General features: G+C 35.7%; 1 protein-coding gene across 4 annotated transcripts in view; it reads left to right on the forward strand.

Moving 5' to 3' along the window:
* Positions 1-21,000, forward strand: part of SIPA1L2 (signal induced proliferation associated 1 like 2) — a 154,074-nt gene that overhangs the window by 83,031 nt on the left and 50,043 nt on the right. For all 4 annotated transcript variants that reach the window (XM_075089487.1, XM_075089489.1, XM_075089490.1 and 1 more), the window contains exons 6-9: positions 1,618-1,792; positions 7,005-7,108; positions 13,587-13,744; positions 15,280-15,856. In XM_075089487.1, coding sequence (XP_074945588.1) covers positions 1,618-1,792; positions 7,005-7,108; positions 13,587-13,744; positions 15,280-15,856 — 1,014 coding nt within the window. The remainder of the gene's footprint in view (positions 1-1,617; positions 1,793-7,004; positions 7,109-13,586; positions 13,745-15,279; positions 15,857-21,000) is intronic.

Raw genomic sequence — 21,000 nt, forward strand, 5'->3', positions numbered from 1 at the left:
TTAACTTCATAGTAAGAAAAGAACTCCAGGCCCAATTGATGTTATGAAGTGTTTTGCTATTGACTTTAATAGCCTAGCATTTCCCTGTAACTTTATTTTAATACAATTACCTTTTGGGCATGAGATTCTTAGCGTCAATGACTCTGTCTGTGGCCTTCAAAAATCTTCATTAACTTGGACGTATTGGGGATTTCTTGTGCCTTGGTCGTGCATGAAGGTAAACAGTTAAACCAAGAATGCTGTCAAGTTAAATCTTGAATTTCATGATGCTACAGCTTTTTTAAGCTAGTATTCTTTGGCTCCCATGCAAACACAGAAGACTAGGTTAGTAAAAGCATGGTGAAAGCTTTTATTTCTCCAGGGGTGATGAGCATTTGGGTAGTGGCTTTCTTTCTTTTGGTTTGGGGTTTTTTGTTTTTCAGTTGACTCTTGGCAACTGCCTTATATAGAGCTCTCCACTTAAAATGGTGAAAAGAGGGAAGGTTAAGGATTCATTGAAGTTTGGAGTGATAATTTCTGACACTTTCTTCTTTCATTTATGTTTGTTTTCTCTGAGTCAGACTTTTAGTATCCTCATCTTGTAGTTTTTCCTCAAAATTTCCACGGTAAAACAACAGTGCAGTAGCATGTCTTTGGATTTAAGTTTTACAATAGACTTAACGTGGCAGACCACGTGTTACCTATGACTAAGGTGAAGCAGAGTGTTCTTGTTACCTTTGCTCTAATAAGAATATATACATTTAAACACTAATCCTTAAGTTTGGTTAAGACAAGTCTACAGCTGGAAAGCTGATTTGTGTCGTGAATATACGTAATTGTCTTAAGGGAATCTGGTGTGACTGATGGTCTCTTGTCAGTTTGTGAGGCTCTAAAAGTTGTCAGTAAGAATCATGGGACTAATGCGTCCACATGGAGGTGTCCTGTTTGTCATCTTAAGTGTGTGTAAAAGCTAAGAAAACAAGACAATACTCTGCTCAAGAAGGAAACATCTCTTATTTTACTTTACTTTTTACAATTTTATACTTATTGTTTATAGAAGAAATTTATCTCTTTTTAATGTTCTAGAATTGAGACTCTTGTTTACTAAAACTATTTAAATGCAATCTAGTTTCTAGCTTGAAGTATACTTTTGAAAATGGGGAATAACTTTTAACAATGGACGGTTTTATTGGGAGGGCAAAAGATTGCATATAACAAATTACTGTTCTGAGGGCCTGTTTTAACTGACCTTTAAAGGGTAGAAATAAGGCAAAATAAGCTCACCTTGCTTTGAATCTGAGAAACAAGAGTTATACAAAAATTACCAATTAAAGTTCTCATACTATAACATGCAGTAGACTGTGCTTTCATAGATAACTGAGTCAAAAGTCTTCATGCACTGCTTTTATCTGTGTTTGCGCAGTGACAATCCAGTTTTCTTTCAGGATAGTTGTTGGTTTTTTGGTGTATTTTCTTTCTGTGGTGACTTAATTTCCCAAATCAGAACACTTAATTCTTCGCTTCCAGATAACTTCTGCCAGGGGTTATAACAGTGGTAATGTTTTAGTTGTTAATATTTGTTCTAGTATTGACTTTCCTTTGCTTCTGTAATTTTTCCTTGTCTTTTTTTTTTTTCAGCTGAGTTTTCAACATAAGATTGGTATCCTTTACTGCAAAGCAGGCCAAAGCACAGAGGAAGAAATGTATAACAATGAGATGGCAGGACCAGCTTTTGAAGAGTTCCTTGATCTGCTGGGCCAGAGAGTACGGCTAAAAGGATTTAGTAAATACAGGGCTCAGCTAGATAATAAAAGTAAGTTATGCTTCTGACCTATGGTAGAAACTATAATTATCCAGTTGATCTGCAAATCCTGTTTCGTCTTTTCATGTTTTTGACTTTGGGTTTTGATTAGTAAGTAGATTATACGGTAAATGAGGAAGATGAAGTATATGGCAAGAGCATCTATCACCTTGTCTGAGAGGTTATTTACTTTTTATGTGGCATTAGTAGAACTGCAAATCAAAGCAACTTACTGCGTTTGTTCGCACTTAGTTAAAATAATACTATGTGAGTGATATTTTTTATTTATTTCAGAATTTCGCAGCTACACTTTAACAACATGTCCTTAAAAAGGCAAAAGATTGTAAGATAGTTAGCTTTGTTGTAACATGCTATTTTTGTAGATATAAAGACTAGATATAAGGAAGAAATTTTTTACTATGAGGGTGGCGAAACACTCAGAGTGGTGGTAGATGCCCCATCCCTGGAAACATTGAAGGCCAGGCTGGATGGGGCTCTGAGCAACCTGATCTAGTTGAAGATGTCCCTGGTCACTGCAGGGGGGTTGGACTAGATGGCCTCTAAAGGTCCCTTCCAACCCAAATCATTCTCTGATAGTATGATTTGATTTGTATCGTTATTTTTGCCATAGCTTGCATATTACATCCTGAAAATAGAATTTTTTTTAAAAAATAGTGTATATGGACCGTGTATAACAGAAAAGGAATATTTTTTGTTAGCGAAGTACATCTTTTTAAACTGTTAAATCCTGCTACTTCTGTGTGTATTCTACTTGCTTATCTAATCAAATGGGAAAGTTCCTTGAAGTGTCAGATAAGCTACCAAGAAGGAAGCTTAGAAAGATGTACTTGAAGGACATTAAGGGAAGGCCTTTTCTTGCAAGGGATATTTTGCCTTTCAGATACTCACAGGGATCTAGGAATCGATAAGTCCTCTTACCTGCTTCTCTGTTCCTCCTGCTACTTACCCACCTGATCTAGCCTTGTTCTTAGGAATCTCTTGTATGTTGTTGATACTTCAACATCAGTCTTCATTTAAGTGCGATACATCTGGATTTTTTTTTTTAATGGTACATTTGAACACTGATCAGTGTCATAGTCATAAAAGGGTTTATTGTGTGGTTGGACTCGATGATCTTAAGGGTCTTTTCCAACCTTAACGATTCTATGATTCCATTATCAAACTGGTAGTGGCTTGATGGGACTGTCACCTCCCGCACAGCATTAGGAAAGACACTTAATGATTTGTATTAGAAATTTTTTGAAATGTCTAGTGTGCGTACATTGGGGTTGGTACCTAGTGCAGATAAACTGTCCACAGGCCACCTTCAGCAGGAAATGAGGCATGTGAGTTGGTGATAAAACCTCCTGCTTTTTCAATGAAGGGAGACCAGCTTTCCAGCTCAAGAAATCTTTCACATTCTCCATCTCTAGTAGTGGTGGGAAATGGTGAAAAAAGTGAGCTGAATCCTATGTCAGATTTTAATTTATGGCTTACAAGGTGGCAGAGCTGCAATTCTGTAGCCCTGTCAATTTGTGTAAGCACCACATTTATTTTTATTAACATTTTTGCCTCTTTGCTTAAATCCATGCTTGCTTCACTTTAATAATTCAGGCTCAATAGAGAATAGTGCATCCTATTTCAGTACAGAATAATTACTCATTTTTCAAATTAATGTGTAGAAATATTTATTAACGTCCTGTGGATGTCAGACTTCTGGGATGAATTGATAAATAGGGATGAAAAATTCAAAGGACTAAGGGGTGTTTTGGTTTTGCTTTTTTTCCCTCCCTAATCAGAGCATGACCAAATATCACCTAGTGATTTTTACATATGAAAATACATGCTGGTCTGTCAAGCAGACTCAGTTTCTATATTTGCTGTGCTTCAGTGTGAATGTACATTGCTGATTGGCATTACGTATGTATCATTCAGTAATATAGTTTTAATCTTTTACTAAGACTGTGTGCCATTAACAACATTGGCCTGTCATAATACATTCTCATAGTCTGCAACAAACAGACTGGTATTAATAGAGTTAGCAAAGATAGTCTTCAGTTTTATATTAAAAGTAAAATACTGACTTAATTATAATCTTTTTTGCGTTATACTTGTTTTTTTTTATAAAATGGCACAAGTATTATTGCATGCCATATTTATAATTGGATAATACATTGATCTGACTGCCTGCAGCTTCAGAATAGTATAATAATTTCATCTCTAGTAGCTACATTTTTGGTAGGCATAATGTTTGAGTAATACTTCTTGCTCAGTTTTTGTAGGGTTCACATTTATTAAGTTTTTCTATTCTCAAATGTTTGAGTAGATGTGGGTTTTTGTCTTTAAAATGTTCATTTTAAAAAAATCTGTGTAATATTTTGCAAGTAATTGGTCCATTTTTTATGGAATACAGAGTGTAGAATGTTGTGGTGGGTTGACCTGTCTGACAGGTAAGGCCCCACCCACTTCCTTGCTCACTCACCCCCCCAACAGGATGGGGGAGAAAATCAGAAGGGCAAAAGCAAGAAAAACTTGAGAATAAGACAGTTCAGTAAATGAAGGAAAGGAAAAAAACACCACCCCCACCCCCAAAATACCCACCAAAAAGCCAACCTGACACCACAACAACCAACCGACAAAAAGCCCCCACAAAAACAAGTGATGCGAAGGCAATCACTTGCCACGTCCCATCAGTAGGCTGATGCTCAGCCAGTCTCTGAGCAACAGCTACTGTGGAAAAACTACCCCCGTGCCAGTTTTACTGCAGATGATGACATTATCTGGTATGGAATATGTCTTTGGTCAATTTGGTCGGCTGTCCTGGCTGTGGCCCGTCCCAAACTCTTGCCTGCCCCTAGCATGCCCCCTGGGGTGGGGTGGGGTGGGGGACTGCGTGAGGAACAGAGAAAGCCCTAACGCTGTGCAAGAGCTCCTCAGCAATCGCTAAAACATCTGTGTGTTATCAACACTGTTTTGATCACGTATAGAAAACACAGCACCATGTGGGCTGCTATGAAGAAAATTAACTCCATCCAAGCCAGAGCCAGTGCAAATGTGAAGAACGCGTGGAAAATACTAACTACAAACTCCTTTCTGCCCTCCTTCAGTGCATTTTTGATGACATGCAATTCTAAATCCCAAGATCAAGAAATAAGAAAATTGTAGGAAACTTTGCCAATTCAACACTATATAATTTGTTTAGTATATGTTTTAAAACTTATCAATCTACTAGAAATGAGGAATTAAAATATTATTAGTGGAACACTAATATTCTCATTTGTAATGTTCTGACTTTAATTATGGATTATACTATGGATAAATTGGTTTATGTTTGCATTTAGTTTCCTTATACCTGTAAAGAGAGAAATGATGATTAAAGAAATTGAGGAAACGTTGCAGTCTCATATCTACAGAGGGTTAGTGCTCTTTCACTTTCATTTGGTAAAAGGTGCTTTTCTGCAAAAAAGCAGAACCGTTTCATTACTGAAAAAGTTTGGCCAATTTTTCTCAAACTGTGTGAAATTAAACTAATTTTCAGAATAAGGTGCAAAAATGTCAGCCCAGATATAACTTTTTTTTTTTCACTGAAATTGTCAGCACAGTAATGTCTTAGTAGCAACGGTTATGTATATTTAATCACAGTGGGCCTTAGTTAGGTGTTCAGTAAAGCATCTGTTGGTTTAGAAGATTTCAGGGTAAGGGGCTAAATTTCAGAAGAAAAACTTGCTACCTCATTTCCAAAGTCAAGGTGCTAAATCAAAAGTATTCAGCTAAGTAGGATGTTACATTAGGAAAGCACTGATTGAAGGATCAGGAATCTGCCTTTCTGTAATAAGTATTTAAAGGGACTGTTTTGTGCAATATCTGTTCAAGATAATTTTACTTTATTTAATATCTAACTGCAAAAGGAGTTGGGGAGTAGGGTTGCTGAGATCAGCATAGTTTAGGCAGATACTTGTATTTCACTATAATTAATTTCTTCCTTCTCTCTTTCAAAATTCTCTTTCTACAATGCAATGGAAAGGTTATAATGGAATTAAATTTTCAACAAAGACTTTAAAATAGAGGACTGCAATGATGTTTACTTTTTTAGCAACATTTAAGTAAGAAACATTAGTGGAAATTATGCTCCCTATTTCTTATGTAAATTTAATTTATATTATATCAATGTTAATAAATGAAGCTAATTTTATTATTGTACAGACGTAACTGATAAGCCAGTACTATCAATGTGTTCAAAATTATACACATGCATAAATATTTTCAGATGTAGGGCTACAGATACAGTTACTGTTGAATTTTACGTGTAAGTGTATGTTTAGGTACTTCTAACCGGACAGCTAACATGGCCAATCAATTTCTTTTTGGAATACAGTTACTCTTTAAAACAAAACAAAACCCCAAACCTTAAACAGTATGTGGAAGAGAGTGCTGGAGAATGTTTATTGGTGTAGGTAATATATAAGTATATTAAAAAGTGAGTGAGCTTGGAAAAAGAGAACAAAAATTGATAGTTGTCTTCACTCAATGGGGTGTTCCCAACTGCCTGCTTTAAAGTTAATTGTAGTTACTTAAATAATCCAGACATATTAAAGGATTAAATTTTGACTACAGAGTCAAACTCATCTACCTTGTCATAAACATTCTGAAATGCTAGCTCTATTAATAAACTTCCTAAATAAAAGCAATAAAAATATTAAGTCATATCATATATGAAATTATTTTAATCATTTTAAGATCTGAAAAATCCCAATAAAATTATTTGACATTGTGTTACAATGTATTATGAACATATTTTATGCTTTATAAATGTTTGTTCTGCAGTATGTGCTTTAATGTCAGATTTGAAGTAGAATTATCAGTTTATTTTTGGTAAAGTACGGGATTAGTCAATTGTCCGTATAAACATTTTAGATAATGAAAATTTATATAAGACTATACACAAGTAGTTAAGGGTTTGTTCTTCTTTCATGAAATGCCAATATATTCAAAATTCAATCATTTAGGCCTCATAGACAGCAAACACTTTGGGCAACTTCTTGCGGGGCCCTTCTATGTGATGATAAGAAACTAATGCGTAGAGCTTTAGCTGATGCAAATTGGTTTTGTTCTACTTTTAATTGCATTAATAGATTTATATCATAGCATGCAAAGAGTGGTGTCCTATACGGTAGTATGAGCATTCTATTTTAATGACCTTCTTGCGATTTAAATTAATTTTCAGCTGATTCAACAGGAACTCATTCCCTCTATACTACCTATAAAGATTACGAGTTAATGTTTCATGTATCAACAATGCTTCCATACATGCCCAGTAACAGGCAACAGGTACGTTTTTTAGCTTTTCATTGTAATTTTACATTAAAAATGTTTGACATTGAGGGTTTTTTAAAGTAATACTAATTTAAAACTGAATTGTTTTATATGAAGTATGACTCAATTGTATTTTTTTCTTGAAATATTATAAGGCATTAGAAATCTCAGAGGATTTTTATACTATGTAATTCAGAAACTTATCCTATCTCCCCCATCTCATGATATTATTAAAAGGTAATGTTGCCTGTGGTGAAGGAGTTATTTTCAGTTTGGACTGGATTTACATCTTATGTATGTTTTAAACATTGAATGGAATGGAGCCTGAAAATAGTCTTATGGTTAAAATATGCGTGTAATGAGATTTTTAAAATTATTCCACTTAATACTTACATTACAGATCTTGGAATGTTTATTAATGTGTCAGCTTAGTAATAAATGCTTAACCGTATCGTTCAAGACGTCTGCTTGTGAAGACAGAAAACTGCAGAATACTCATTTTATTTCTGGAGAATTCCCTTTGCTTATGTAATAATTCAGAATATCTTTAAAGCATTAAGGATGGCTAAAAAAGAGCACAGCATCCAAAGTGTGCGGTGCACCAGTAAGGCTACTCTGTCTTGCCTGTCTCAGATATTTCTTGCAACTGATTTAAAAAGTACAAGCACATTTGGTATAATATATCAACATTAACCCATAACAAAAAAAAGGGCAATAGAATTGCTCATAGGTCAGACTGATGATAGTTTGTAGCTTCCTGCACTACTCTGCATTTTTCAAGGTCCGCAGAAATGTGTGTTGGATGTATTTAGGTAGTTTTAGAATACTCTCTCATTGCTATGCAAGAGATAAAGATTTCAGTCATTTTGGAGGGTTGTCATGAAGTCAAGATGCTATCTCACTTTCTTTCTGAACAGCGTACGAAAGATGGTTACTGATTGTTAATCCATATGTGAGTTGTATCTTTCATGTCTACCCTATCAATGGGTCTTGTGGGAAGAAAAGGAGATTTGTCAAGGCAGCAAGGAAAAGATAAAAGAATTAAAATTCTTGAGAAAAGCATAAATGAAAATCAAAATGGAAGAAAGGATATAATGTATTTATGTATTTTAAATAGTCAGTGCATAATGTTCTGAACTGTTTGAAGAAATATTTCAAGTGAAGGGTTAAGACGACTGCAAATTTTACTCCGTTCCACTTAGTTTAAAGAAAGTAAATTAGGAATCAAAAGACAAACTCTTCACCATATGAATAAAATGAATGTTTGATGACTCACATCTTAAAATGTGTGACTTTCAGAAGACAGAATGTTCAGTTATATCACATGCTCAGCTGTGCCAACAGCTAGTAATCAAGGTATCAGATCACCAGTCACTGATTTGAGATTGTTCGACTTCTTTAAACTTTCACTTACACTTACACCTTATTACAATACAGGATTAATTTAGTAAACACATTAGAGTTGTTCTGTCTGTAATCGGTCATAATAATCCTTGACTGGAAAGCATGTGTAAATAGGGAAAACTGTACACTATTAAGAAGATATAATACACTGAATGAGCTTGCCTTAAAAGGAAAAAATTAATGTTTTCATAGCTAATCGCAGGCACTGACAGTAAATATGGCCTTACTTGGAGTTTATTACTTTTGTTGTTGTCTTTCATGACTTTCCCTTGTTTGTGAGAACAGGATATCCTCTTGCCACGACCCACTAATTTTCATAATTGTTTGATATTTGTCAGCTTCACTGCTGTGCTGCTCAACCACCCCCTATTACTGTCCTTTCACTTCTTCCTGTGCCTTCCTTTCATTCTCATCATTTCCTTATATGTCTGTCTTTATAGTCAGGTGCCGATTCTTGTGTACAGCAAAACCTTCCAACTTTAACTCCACGGTTTTCCCCAGCAACAAACACTCCTTTCCACAGCGTTTTAGTAAGCTCTCATCATTGTCACTTTAACAGGTTGAATATTTAGTAGAAGCACCATGCTGTTATTCACGGCTTTCTTGGGACCACAATAATGTGGCAGTTTTCCAACTTCAAGTAGTATGCCTGTATCAAGACCCACCACATTATTTTTTTTAGGTGCTGGGATCTAGCAGTATTTGCACGGCATGGACACTGTCTTAATGAAACGTGACAAGCGCACCCAAATGACCAGAATTTAGCCAGCCTTAATGTGCAAAAGGGATCTATAACCATTGTTTAGTTTTCTATTAATGTTTAGTTCTAAAACACATACTGAAGTGTGAAATGTATCAAGAGTGTTATTTCTCACAAGCTCGGATAAAATTTGATTAGATCTTTCTCCTTGAGACAGTTTAGATGCTGAAGACCACAGATGCAGTTGCATCCATTGTACTCAAGTCAGAGATAGACTTCCAGGTGCTGTGGAGTATGAATGTTGTTTGTCTCTTCAGAGTTTGGCTCACTAACTCTACCTCCCCAAGTAAGGGAAGTTAGGGACCATAGTGATTTTCCTCTTAGGTTATGTTAGCAATGAAGACCCCCCATTCGACAGTTATTTTTTGGTAGCATATTATGTATGTACTGGCGATGAGGTTATTGCATCCTATCCCTATGTCCCTTGTTTGATAATGACTGGTGAATGTACTAGGTCACTCTTCATCAACTAGGACTACGACCTTCCATGAGCAGGCACTGGGCATTGCTTATATTCCAAATACCTGTGAGCCAAAACCAGGCCACACCAGAATTGTTTGTTGCTTCTTCCAGGACATAACTACGCCCTGCTTGGTCCCTGATCAGGACATCCCTCTAGTTTTAGAGCCAGCAGGAGAACCAAAGAGCAAGGTAATTTTCATTTTGGCTGCAACATAGGCTGGGAACTTTCAAGTCAGCTGCTCCTTCCCTAGGACAGAAAAGACTACCAGCCCTGGTGTGGCCAGTTCCTTTTCCTTTACTGGCCTTTTCTTCAAATCATAGTTCAAGGCTTTCCCCTTTAAACTTTACCTTTGTGATGTCCCTTTCCAAATCATTCCCTTGCAAGTTTCCCATTCACGCATTTGCAGTCTGCTTGTGTACACATGGTCAGACCTTATAAATCCAAATCAATTCAAATAATCAGTTTTCATCTGGTTTAATGAAAACCTAAAAATGAAACAGATATGCAATACTGAAATAAACTTGTTGAATTTAAGCTACTGTTAAAATGGTTGGGGTAACAAGCCATGTGGTTATACCAAACTCAGTTTAACCAGACCTGATGAAATATCTTTTGTCACTTGTTTCTGGTTTGGTACTGATGAAGAACACAAATTAAAAATAAAAATTTTGAAACCACTTATTTTAGAAATGTACTAAAATAAGTTTGAAGATTTTATTTGACTCTTAATATTTCATCATTTAATTGAATGAAGAATATATTTCACTGCTATTTCAACAAGAATGCCTTGTTTCACAATTTTAATTGCCTAGTCAAATTCCATAAAAGTGGATACATTTTTATGGCTGGGCGTAACCTGTAAATATGTGAAGTATTAAGACAGTACTTTTCTTCAGACATGCATATCTGAAAATTAAGAATTGAGTAGTTAATCTCAACATTAATATAGTAAATATTATTTGGTATAAACAATTTTAATCTAATGGATTCTGCTTTTCTAACATATTTTCCTTACTGGACTCCCCTTTGCATGTCTTGTATTCTTACATGAAACTTCACTGATTTCCTTTTGGCTGCCTGTCATGCTTGATGGGGCTCATTTTCAAATTCTACCATGCCAATTTAGACTGACACGAGAATGATGTCAAAGTGTGTTTGATGTCTCCTTACTGTCAGTAATCCTCTGTAACCTCTGCACCCTGTTGAGAGTTCCGACTGTGCTCTGCATTGGCATGAGACTCTTTAGAGTATGTTAGAAAGGCAGATTTAAAAAAAAAAATCAATAATACGACCCCCAAATGGAGCAGACCTCAAAATGGGAGAGGAAGGGGAAACTGAGAACCTGGGGGAAAAAAAAAAAAAACCTAGGAGGTAAAAGTTGGGAGGAAAATCTAGGTTCTAGAATGGAAACTAGAAAAGGGTTTCTTATAAGTCTTTTTGCTTAGGTCCGGTTTCCTTCAATTCCTTTTTCATTTTCAGTATGCTATCCTTATCTCATGTTTCCCAGGGAAGTATGTCTTCCCTCCTTCTCCATTCAATACTTTATTCTCTTCCCATTCCTTTATCTTATCCAAAGCACTTCTTTCCACCTTCCAGATCACCCCAGTTTACTCCTCTCCCCTTTCAAAGTTCCTTGCATTATAATACTCTGTGCACAGCCGCAGCTGTGCTTTGACTTTGCATTGTGTTGAAGTTCACCGACCACTTATGCATGACAGTTATTTATAACTGTGTTACACTGATTTTATTTTAAAACGTTGAAGAAGTCACTAAGATCTCTGCAAGCTTGGTAAGGTTCTTAAAAATGATGACCTATTTTTGTGCGTCTTAGAGGTTTAAGCTATAATTTTGAAAAGACTGTTTTTCCTGGTAAAATTTCAAACATTTCTAAAGCTTATCTTATAATAAGTGACTGCTATTCTTGCTTAAGCAACCTACGATGGCAAGCAGAACCTCCTAAAGAGGTCTACAAAAGCAGAAAATATTCCTGAAAACAGTGATTGTCTTGAAAAATAAATATAACTTTAAACAGGGTGTTGCTTTCTAATTTTTTGTAATTTTGCTCTGTGGAAATGTATAGGCATAGGCATCAACCACTAGAGCAAGCAAGAGTAATTGGGCAGTTAGTTATATAACAAAGGCAGAAATGAATCACCATGTACCTCATAATTGGAAGGTTTCTTTCAATTTAACTGCATTGTAAATTGTAACCTGGCATAATAATAACCTGTAAACATGAACTTGTGCTTCACTACTATGATCTAATTGTATGGTTCAGTAGGTCAGCAAATTAAAGTGTACCTGACACGCTTAGTTCTGTGATCAGTTCTACATAGTGTACTTCTACTGTAATTTGTACGCAACAGGATGTATATCTTAAATTGCTCAAATAGCCAGTTATTTTGATTTTTAGTCTTAAAGACCTGGAAATTTGACTGAGCCACATGACTTATACCAAATAAAATTTTCTGTTCCTACATCTGGTTTAAAGTTTAATCAGAAGTCTTATTTCTTTAATCTGCATTTGGGTTTTTGATTATATTTTAAATAATATAGATATACTGAGGGCTTTGTAATTGTGGCTTTGGCCCTTCTTACTACTGTTAGAATATCATCCTTGGTGTTATTTGAGGAGATACAATGAAACATACTTATGGGTCTTAGGCTTTAGCATGTACAACTTAGGGTTTTTTTTTTCTGTTGGTAGCTGAAATAATAACTTTTAACTGAGAAAATACAAGCAAATACTTTGTTATTAGAAAGATTGTTCTGTAAAATCACCTTGATAGAGAAATGTTTTCTTCTTCTGCCATAAAGTTTTAAAATAAATTTATCCTTGTATCCTCTTTAGTCACACGTGAGCTAAGGTAAAGCTTTAAGTGTCTGTATGCTATTAGTTGACAATGCAAGGTCTTTGGCAGACTTTAGGTGGATGTTTAAAATGTAGCACATGCTAGACTACTTTTTTCCATGTGGTAATATACGTGGATGTTGCACAACCAAAGGTATTTAAGAAAAAAGTGTAAAAAGATTGGAGAGATATAAGATACTTCCATGAGGAAAGTGAACATCATTTTACTGTGTTGTTTTATTGGGTTTGGGTTTTTTGGAGGGGGATGTGGGGCGGTCCCTTATTGCTGGACATGTTTTGTATTTTTTATTAAGTTTTAGCCTGTAACAATGAATTTAATACTTTAAATTATTCCTGAAATATATTTTGATGATAAAAGCTACCAGTTACAAGAATAAGTTTTTAATTAATGAGTTTCTAATAGTTGTTATTTCTCCATAAGTATTCTGTGTCTCAGCCCTGTTCCTCAAGTATGCAGTTGTTAAAGTTTGTGATGGGTATTTATGATAACCTATTTTTTAAAAAAATCATAATATTAAGGACAATGTTTAATGCAACATTGAAAAGTAAGGTTTACTGAGAAAAAAAACAATATTTTTCATATAGAAGCAAATCTTACACTGTAAAAAGGGAACTGATGTACAGTTCTCTGGATAGTGAGAAATGTCAAGTGATGTAACATTTTTTTATTACTAAAGTGATGCACTGAAGTAGAGAGAAATATATTTTTCTCATAGAATAAAAGAGAAATGAGCAAAAACTATGCAGAACTAGTGTGGGGTTGCAAGAGACCTCACTAGTATTTATGTGACCTTAGCCCAATTTCCTTTCCGTATCTTTTTGCAGTTCAGTCCGATATTCTTTATCTCTAGCTATCCAGGATATGATTAGTTAGAAGTTATTTCTGAAAAATTAAGCTTCATTTGTTTTGGCTTGGGGTGGGTTTTTTGCTAAAATGAAGAAATTGTGATTATTTTTTTTATAACTAATTTTTCAATGCATGTTTCTTGTCTAGCTGCTAAGAAAAAGGCATATAGGAAATGACATAGTTACCATTGTCTTCCAAGAGCCAGGAGCACTTCCTTTTACTCCAAAAAATATTCGTTCCCACTTTCAACATGTATTTGTCATAGTCAAAGTGCATAATCCTTGCACTGAAAATGTGTGCTATAGGTGAGTAGAGACTTATAACTATTTAAGTTTGTTATTAAGACTACAATGGAACTGCCTCTTCTAACAGTTTTGTACTTCCTAGAAATATTATGTATACGGTTTTAAAATTCCTGCTACATTTTCTCTGAGTTTGAAACCCCAGTGTCTCCCTTGCACACATCTAGAGTTACAGGGCACAGTTGGTAGACTTAAATGGGTTATATGCAGAACTCTGCTGATTTATGGGCACAAAATGGGGATATAACAAGTTAGTGAAAATAAGATTTGCAGACATAGCAATAGAAATTAATTTAGAATTTGTATTGCACATTTCCTTTTTCAAAGTGATTTAAAATAAAGTATTTTAGAAGGCTATTAACCTGTGTAAATCCCTGAGTGTGACAGTATGACACTGGGATGAGTCATGGCCTTAAAGCACATGAATGAGGGCTTCTGGGGAGTATAAAAACATCTCAACTTTCAAATGGCCTTAACTCTCACATTTAAGTTACTGTATCATGAATTCTAGCAGGGTAACCGGGGTGGAGGCATAGTTCTGAACTGATTGTGAATTGTGCAAACAATAAGGACTTGAAGCATAGTGGTGCAGGGTTAGCATGTATAAATATTCTTTATTCATTGTGTAGAACGAAATTTTAAAGTACATCAAGAGGTCAGGTGATATTGCTGTCTTTTAGCTTCTTTTAGAATTTAAGCTATCTTTTAGAAATTGATTTTTGTTTCAGTAGGTCTTTTGTGTTTAATAATACATGGCATTTCATCCGTTACATTTTTCTTACTACTAAATGATGTCTGTCTGTCATCCCAAATGTGACTGCATTTCAGTCAAACCAGCAGTAGTTCTATGTAGTCTGCACAGTATTTTGAACTCCGTTTTCAGTTGAAATACGTTATGTAGATATAGGTTGTAGGTATAATTGTTTCAATGAGAAAATATTTCTATTTCTTTCACATCTTGCTGTGAACGGTCCATATAAAGAATTGCAGGTATTTTGAAATTTTATGAATATAGAGTAAGCAACCTGAACAGGTGTAGAATGCTCCCACTATAGACACATTTGACACTGATTCTCTCTTCACACTTCATTATAACAAAATGTCTGAGGATTATAATAAATTCTGTTTCTCTTTATATATTTCTTAGTTTTGACATCATGCAACTGAGTGACAGCTGAAAACAAGTCAGATTTGCATTAAAAAATAATTTTTAAAAATACTTCTCTCATTTATGTCTCACAAAGCATTTCTTATTTATTCCATTAAAGAAAGGAGACAGTGACACTCTGAGAAGTTGTCCGTGATATTTTTTGTGTTAGTAAGATATATGCATAATGTCTTTTATATATTTAAAAGAAAAAAGCCATTTTAAAACAGACAGCCCAATCAGGTTTTTTAATGTCTAAAATGTCTGAAAACTGACATGTCAAAACTAAACCCAACTGTGTAAATGGACTGCACAGATCACAGTTCTGCTTATCATCTGATTATTTTTTTTTTAAGGAATTAACCATTGTGTTTTTTCTTTCCCTTTCCAGTGTTGGTGTTTCACGATCAAAAGATGTACCTCCATTCGGTCCACCCATTCCCAAAGGAGTAACTTTCCCCAAATCAGCAGTCTTTAGGGACTTCCTTTTAGCCAAAGTTATTAATGCTGAAAACGCGGCACATAAGTCAGAAAAATTTCGAGCCATGGCCACAAGGACACGTCAAGAATACTTGAAAGATCTGGCAGAAAATTTTGTTACCACAGCTACAGTGGATACTTCAGCAAAGTTTAGCTTTATTACTTTAGGGGCAAAAAAAAAAGAAAAAGTGAAACCAAGGAAAGATGCACATCTATTCAGTGTTGGAGCAATTATGTGGAATGTGATTGCACGAGATTTTGGCCAGTCTGCTGACATTGAATGTCTCCTTGGAATCTCCAATGAGTTTATCATGTTGATTGAGAAGGAATCAAAAAATGTTGTGTTTAACTGCTCCTGCAGAGATGTTATTGGATGGACGTCTGGATTAATGAGCATCAAAATATTTTATGAAAGAGGAGAATGTATTCTTCTGTCTGCAGCAGATAATTGTACTGAAGACATCAGAGAAATTGTTCAAAGACTTGAAGTAAGTACAGTTTCTAAACTGGAATTCCAAATTTTTTATAAGGAGTTACTTGTCTACATCTCCTGTGAAGTATAATTTAAAATGTCCTATGTTTAGACTTCAGGAGTTTCAGACCTCAGAGACCATTACAAACAATAATCCTCACAACAGCATATGAGATAAGGGTTATCAACCCATTTTCAGGGATGAGGTGTCTGATACCAATTATCTGATAGATTTGCCCAAGGCCGTGGATGGTTTCAGTGTTGAAATCAGGATTGAAAGGCTAAGCTTTTGTCTTCTCTTGCTGTAGCCTGTTCTCAAATCACACCTTTGTAGGCAGAAATATACCTTATTTTAAAAATATAGAAAATCTTTATGTGTAAAATATACTCACTTGGAATTTTTATAAAAACCCATGTGAATATTAGCAGAAAAATTTGTATAAGTGATTCTGCTGATTTGTTCGTCTCTACTGAGCAGCTGCAGGAAGTAAAGAAAACTAGACCAATTAGTGCCAGTTTTTACAACTGACTGGGTAAAGATTTTCAGACACTTGATGACCCTGGTAGCACAACTGTCCTGTAACTATTTCAGTCAGTACCAATGAACTGACAGGAACTCCAAGGTAAAAGTGCTGATGCATCTACTTCATGTGGTTACACTTCGCCCTTTGATCGTAGTTTAAGTGATCTAGATGGTCTGTTTTGTTTATATTGGAAAGCCCAGTATCGAAAAGAAATCATTATGCTTACCGTTTTCATGGTGGAACAGCTGGATCGCAGCTGATGTTTTAGGACCTCTGCAGTTCTGCAGTCACATTTAGCATTGCTCAATGTCATGCTCAAAATAATAACCTTTTCTTTCCAAAGTACAATTAATCTTTCAGTAGATGAATGTCTTTAAACTCTTCTTGCCACTGTTACATTATCCTTTTCACTGAGGTCTTCAGTTTCACTTTCCTTAGATACTTTCCTTCTGAAAAACAGCATACGTGTAGTTCACTCCTATTAAGTACTGCTAAATGACCAGTATAAGTTGCTTAACACAGACAGAAAACAAGATTCAAAAATCTAGTGAAAACTTCTGCTGTCATCAGTGATGGCAATTTCTTTTGCTGTTTTCACATCAGTTTTATAAAGCGTGGAAATATCCCAGTTGCTGAGGATAGATCTTTAAATTCAGTAACTAAAACCAGAAAATGAAATGGTTATCTGTATTTACTTGAATACTTCTTCCTTTTTTTTTTATGGTCAGATTTTGAGTGAAATAATTTTGAGTTGGCTTTAAGCCTCAAAAATGTTAACCTGAGTATCAGCTTCAAGTAGCTGTTCCAATGAACTCTGGCTGCCTTCTCGCTTTCACTGCCACCTATCCAACTTTCACATTGCTTAAAAGAATTAGCTGTTGTTACTTGTTTTAAAACTTTTTTCATTCTCATTTCTTACCTCATATTTTTCTCCTTTTCCCTGCTGCTTCCTCTCTTTTGAAAGCTGTATATTAAAGTTGTTCCCTAGTTGTTTTATGCTTTCTAAACGGTCCTTATATACATTTTGGTGTAGAAGCTCAGAGGTGGCTATTGCAACCACTAAAAAGTATTTAAAACTCTGATTCAACACTTCATGTGCATCTTTTAAAAACCTTTTAAGTGACTCAGAACACAGCTAAGGTCAACAGCCACATGTGCCAGCAGATGCTAAAGATGGAGGCTCAGTGACATAATATCAAACTTCAGAGACCAGATTAACCCTTTCCATTCACTACTAAAACCATTTCTTAAAACCAGTGAGTATAACGTGGCAGTTACTAAATTACATTGTTGAAGGAATAACTACATTTTATTGCCTGGGTTTAAATCACGCAGATGAACAGAAAATCTATCTGAATACCCAGATAAAGCAAAGATGTGAAAAGCTGAAACTGTGATTTTGTTTGAACCAAAAGAATCAGTTTAGGACTAAAAAAAGAGCTGGGATTTGCCAATCTAGAGTCAGGTCTGTATTTGTGGGGGAGAATATCTAGTGATATAAAGTAGAAAGAGCAGAAAAGGCAAACTATAGATTAACTTGGCGGACTGTGTTTGAAGGCAGAAAAAGCAGGGGTTCTGAGCTTTAGGAAAACAGAGAATGGCAGTGTGATACAAGATCAAATGAAACCCCTGATTGGATCTTAAGACAAGAATCTGAGTAGACAAAATTTCCTTAGAAGGCTCTATAGTAAAAATATTCCTCACCTTCTTCGGGGGACTTAGAGGATCTGTGTCTTTAAATTTCATCTGTATTAAGTGCATTCAGAGAAGCGGGCTCTTAGTTCATGCACAGCCTCATGTTCAGTGAAACAGCAACCAAGTAAGTGGAATGACCTGTTTTGAAGTGGAGCAGCACTATGTTTTATGTGACATTACCATGTAACATGCAGTGTCACCTTTTAGGGAGTATACTTGTGGAGGATTTGATCTCCTGGAATCCTTTCCATTGGGAATAGATGGATCTTTGTCAGGAATGTTTATCTTCTTTCTCTTTTGAATATTTAACTAACTTGGAGAGATTTTGAGTGCTCCGAGTTAAGCAAATCCATATATTTTGGCTGGTGCATTCACTCTGCAGTATTCTATAAATGTCACATAATGATAAAGAGGTGTCTGCCCCACCCCCAAACAATATTATGTAGTTTCATAAGGGTAAAATTCTATCCCTCAGCTGGGCTCCTGACTCTAATAACATGCTTTTCTTTTCACTGCATGACTAAATATTTTAGAAATTTGTGACAGAAGTGTAGGGAAACTAATGAAGAGATGAAAATTTCATTTACACTTATCTAGTTCATAAATTGTGAAAGTCGTCTTGAAAAATAGTTGTGACTGAAGATGAACCTCAGAGCAGGAAAAAAAAAAGAGCTTAAAGCTTAGTGCTTTCAGCATGCCGTATAGCTCTGATACCATATGCAGAGTTATAAACACAACAGAGAGTTTCATTTAAAATGGAAAGCTCCTAAAAGATACCAAAAACTCAGAGCTGAATAACGGCAAAGGAAATAGCTACTTCTTTTTTTTGGTAGGAAGACCCTGAACATGATATTTTAACAAAACCTCCAGAGTACGTTTTGAACATCTCAAGAATGACTTTCACATTTTAACTTTGAAGCCTACATCTTCAGAAATAACTGGAAGGTTTATGAAGTCAAACTGCTATAGCTGAAGCAGCCTAAATTTGCCAGGCAATGATTCTCAGAATATCAGATCGTTGCAAGATCTTTCTCCAATATTTCACAGCTCAGTGAAGATAAGCCCTTAATGAATGAGGGCTAACTGTATTTCATTACCTTGAGTTTATTGCCAGTTAAAAACATGAGCATGGACCAGCTTCCTCAGATCAGCAAACTTAACTCACGGTTTTGCGGCACTTTGTTCTCATGTGTGCAAGTTATAATTTTTTCTGCTGAGTGACAGATATTGATATAGAAATATTCTATAAAGGCATCAGCACTTCAAAACTTACTAGGGTACCAAAAACTGTCACTTTCAGTCACTGACCAAGTTGCAGGCATAAATTAAACAAATACTCCAAAGTTTTTCCAGTCAGCCATTGGATTGGGAAGGGAGTAGAAGTTAGGCCTCTCATCCCTGGCTCTAACAGACTTAGGCAAAAGGTTTGTCTAAACAGGAAGTGTAAAAAGGAAACTAAAAAGTAACTTAGAGCCTTATATTTGTTAGGTGTTAATATAAATGTGTGTTCCTTTGTTGATGCTGGAGACGTGCTTTCATGATAGTTGCCAGTGAAGGAGACGGCCCCATCCGTTCCCTGCCTGCCACCACTTTGGAACACTATTTTAAAAAGCACCCTGTTTTTCAGCTGTATCGTACCTCTGATCCGTCTGCACGGCTGCACAAGTGTTAGTGCGATACGAGGGACAGCGTAGTGGTAACAGGGTCTTAGATCAGTTTAAACCTCCTGTGAAACTGTAACTTGTCAACTGCGTCTGACTGAGGCAGTGAAGGGAGTGGGTTTGTGACAGCTTTACCCAGTCACAGTGCCAATATCTCACTGGCTGCACAGTCCCACTCCCTCAGCATGCTGCCCTGAACTAGGTTGGGTCGTTCTTCTGTGGGAAGCACACCATAAACTAGAGAGCGAGGCTGCCCAGATTCTGGCTCAAGTAGACGATGGAGGGTGAGAACGACTCTTCTGAAATAGCCTCCTGAATCATGCTATAAACTAATCTTGCAAAGATGTATACTACACAACTGACTCCACAGGACACTAGCCGCCTAACTTAAGCACCTTACATTAGATGCCTAAAGCTGAGTAATGTGTGTATCTTTGTCATATATGCTAAAAGCAACCATGAACAGTGTGAACACCTTTGTGGAACAAGGTGTGCTGTGGAAGTGCTCCTAATGCAGTGTGACCTTAGGAAGATCCCTTGATCTGTATCGTAGCATTTGCATCTTTACAGGGCAGATAATTGCCTTGCTGGAGTGTTACAAAGAACTGAGATCCTTGAATGATATGCATTATGAACAAAGATTTTTTGATAATATTGTTTTTCAGTGATTAAGTTTTTGTTCTAATTGTACTAATGGAGCTGAAATACATACTGGTTTTGTGACACTGACAGAAGGGGATGTGAGAGAAACTCACAAACTTGCCTTAAAATGTGGACTAGAATTTGGTGTTCTGAGTCTGTTGCAGTATCCCAGCATACACACTATAGTATGATTATTTTTTGCTGGGCAAAACTCTTGAGGACTTTTTATATAGAAATAAACCTGTTTAGCAAAGCCTGAATTTGAAAGATTTTTGCTACTACATATAATGACAGAATTACGTTTCATTGAATATGAAGAAGGTAATTTTTTTGTTTCTGAATTTCCCAGTGACGGGAAAACTGTTATCCCATTGTAGTGATGTCCACATCTGGAGGTAGTGGTCGTTAGGAATCTGACTACAAGGCAAAATAAATCAAAATTATATTCATTGCTATGTTCTTGAGGAAGAAAAGCTGCTAGAATTAAAGCATTTCACTCAATTTAGCTAATGTTGTATCTCAAGTGTATAACTGTCTAATACTGAAGAAAAAATGCCTGCACACCTGCAGTCAGCCAGCCAACAAGTAACTGACAGGACAGCATTTTGCTTGCTTTGGGTTTTGAAAATAAAGCAGCT

This window comes from Phalacrocorax aristotelis, chromosome 3, assembly GCF_949628215.1.
Source record: "Phalacrocorax aristotelis chromosome 3, bGulAri2.1, whole genome shotgun sequence".
Taxonomy (NCBI): Eukaryota; Metazoa; Chordata; class Aves; order Suliformes; family Phalacrocoracidae; genus Phalacrocorax; species Phalacrocorax aristotelis.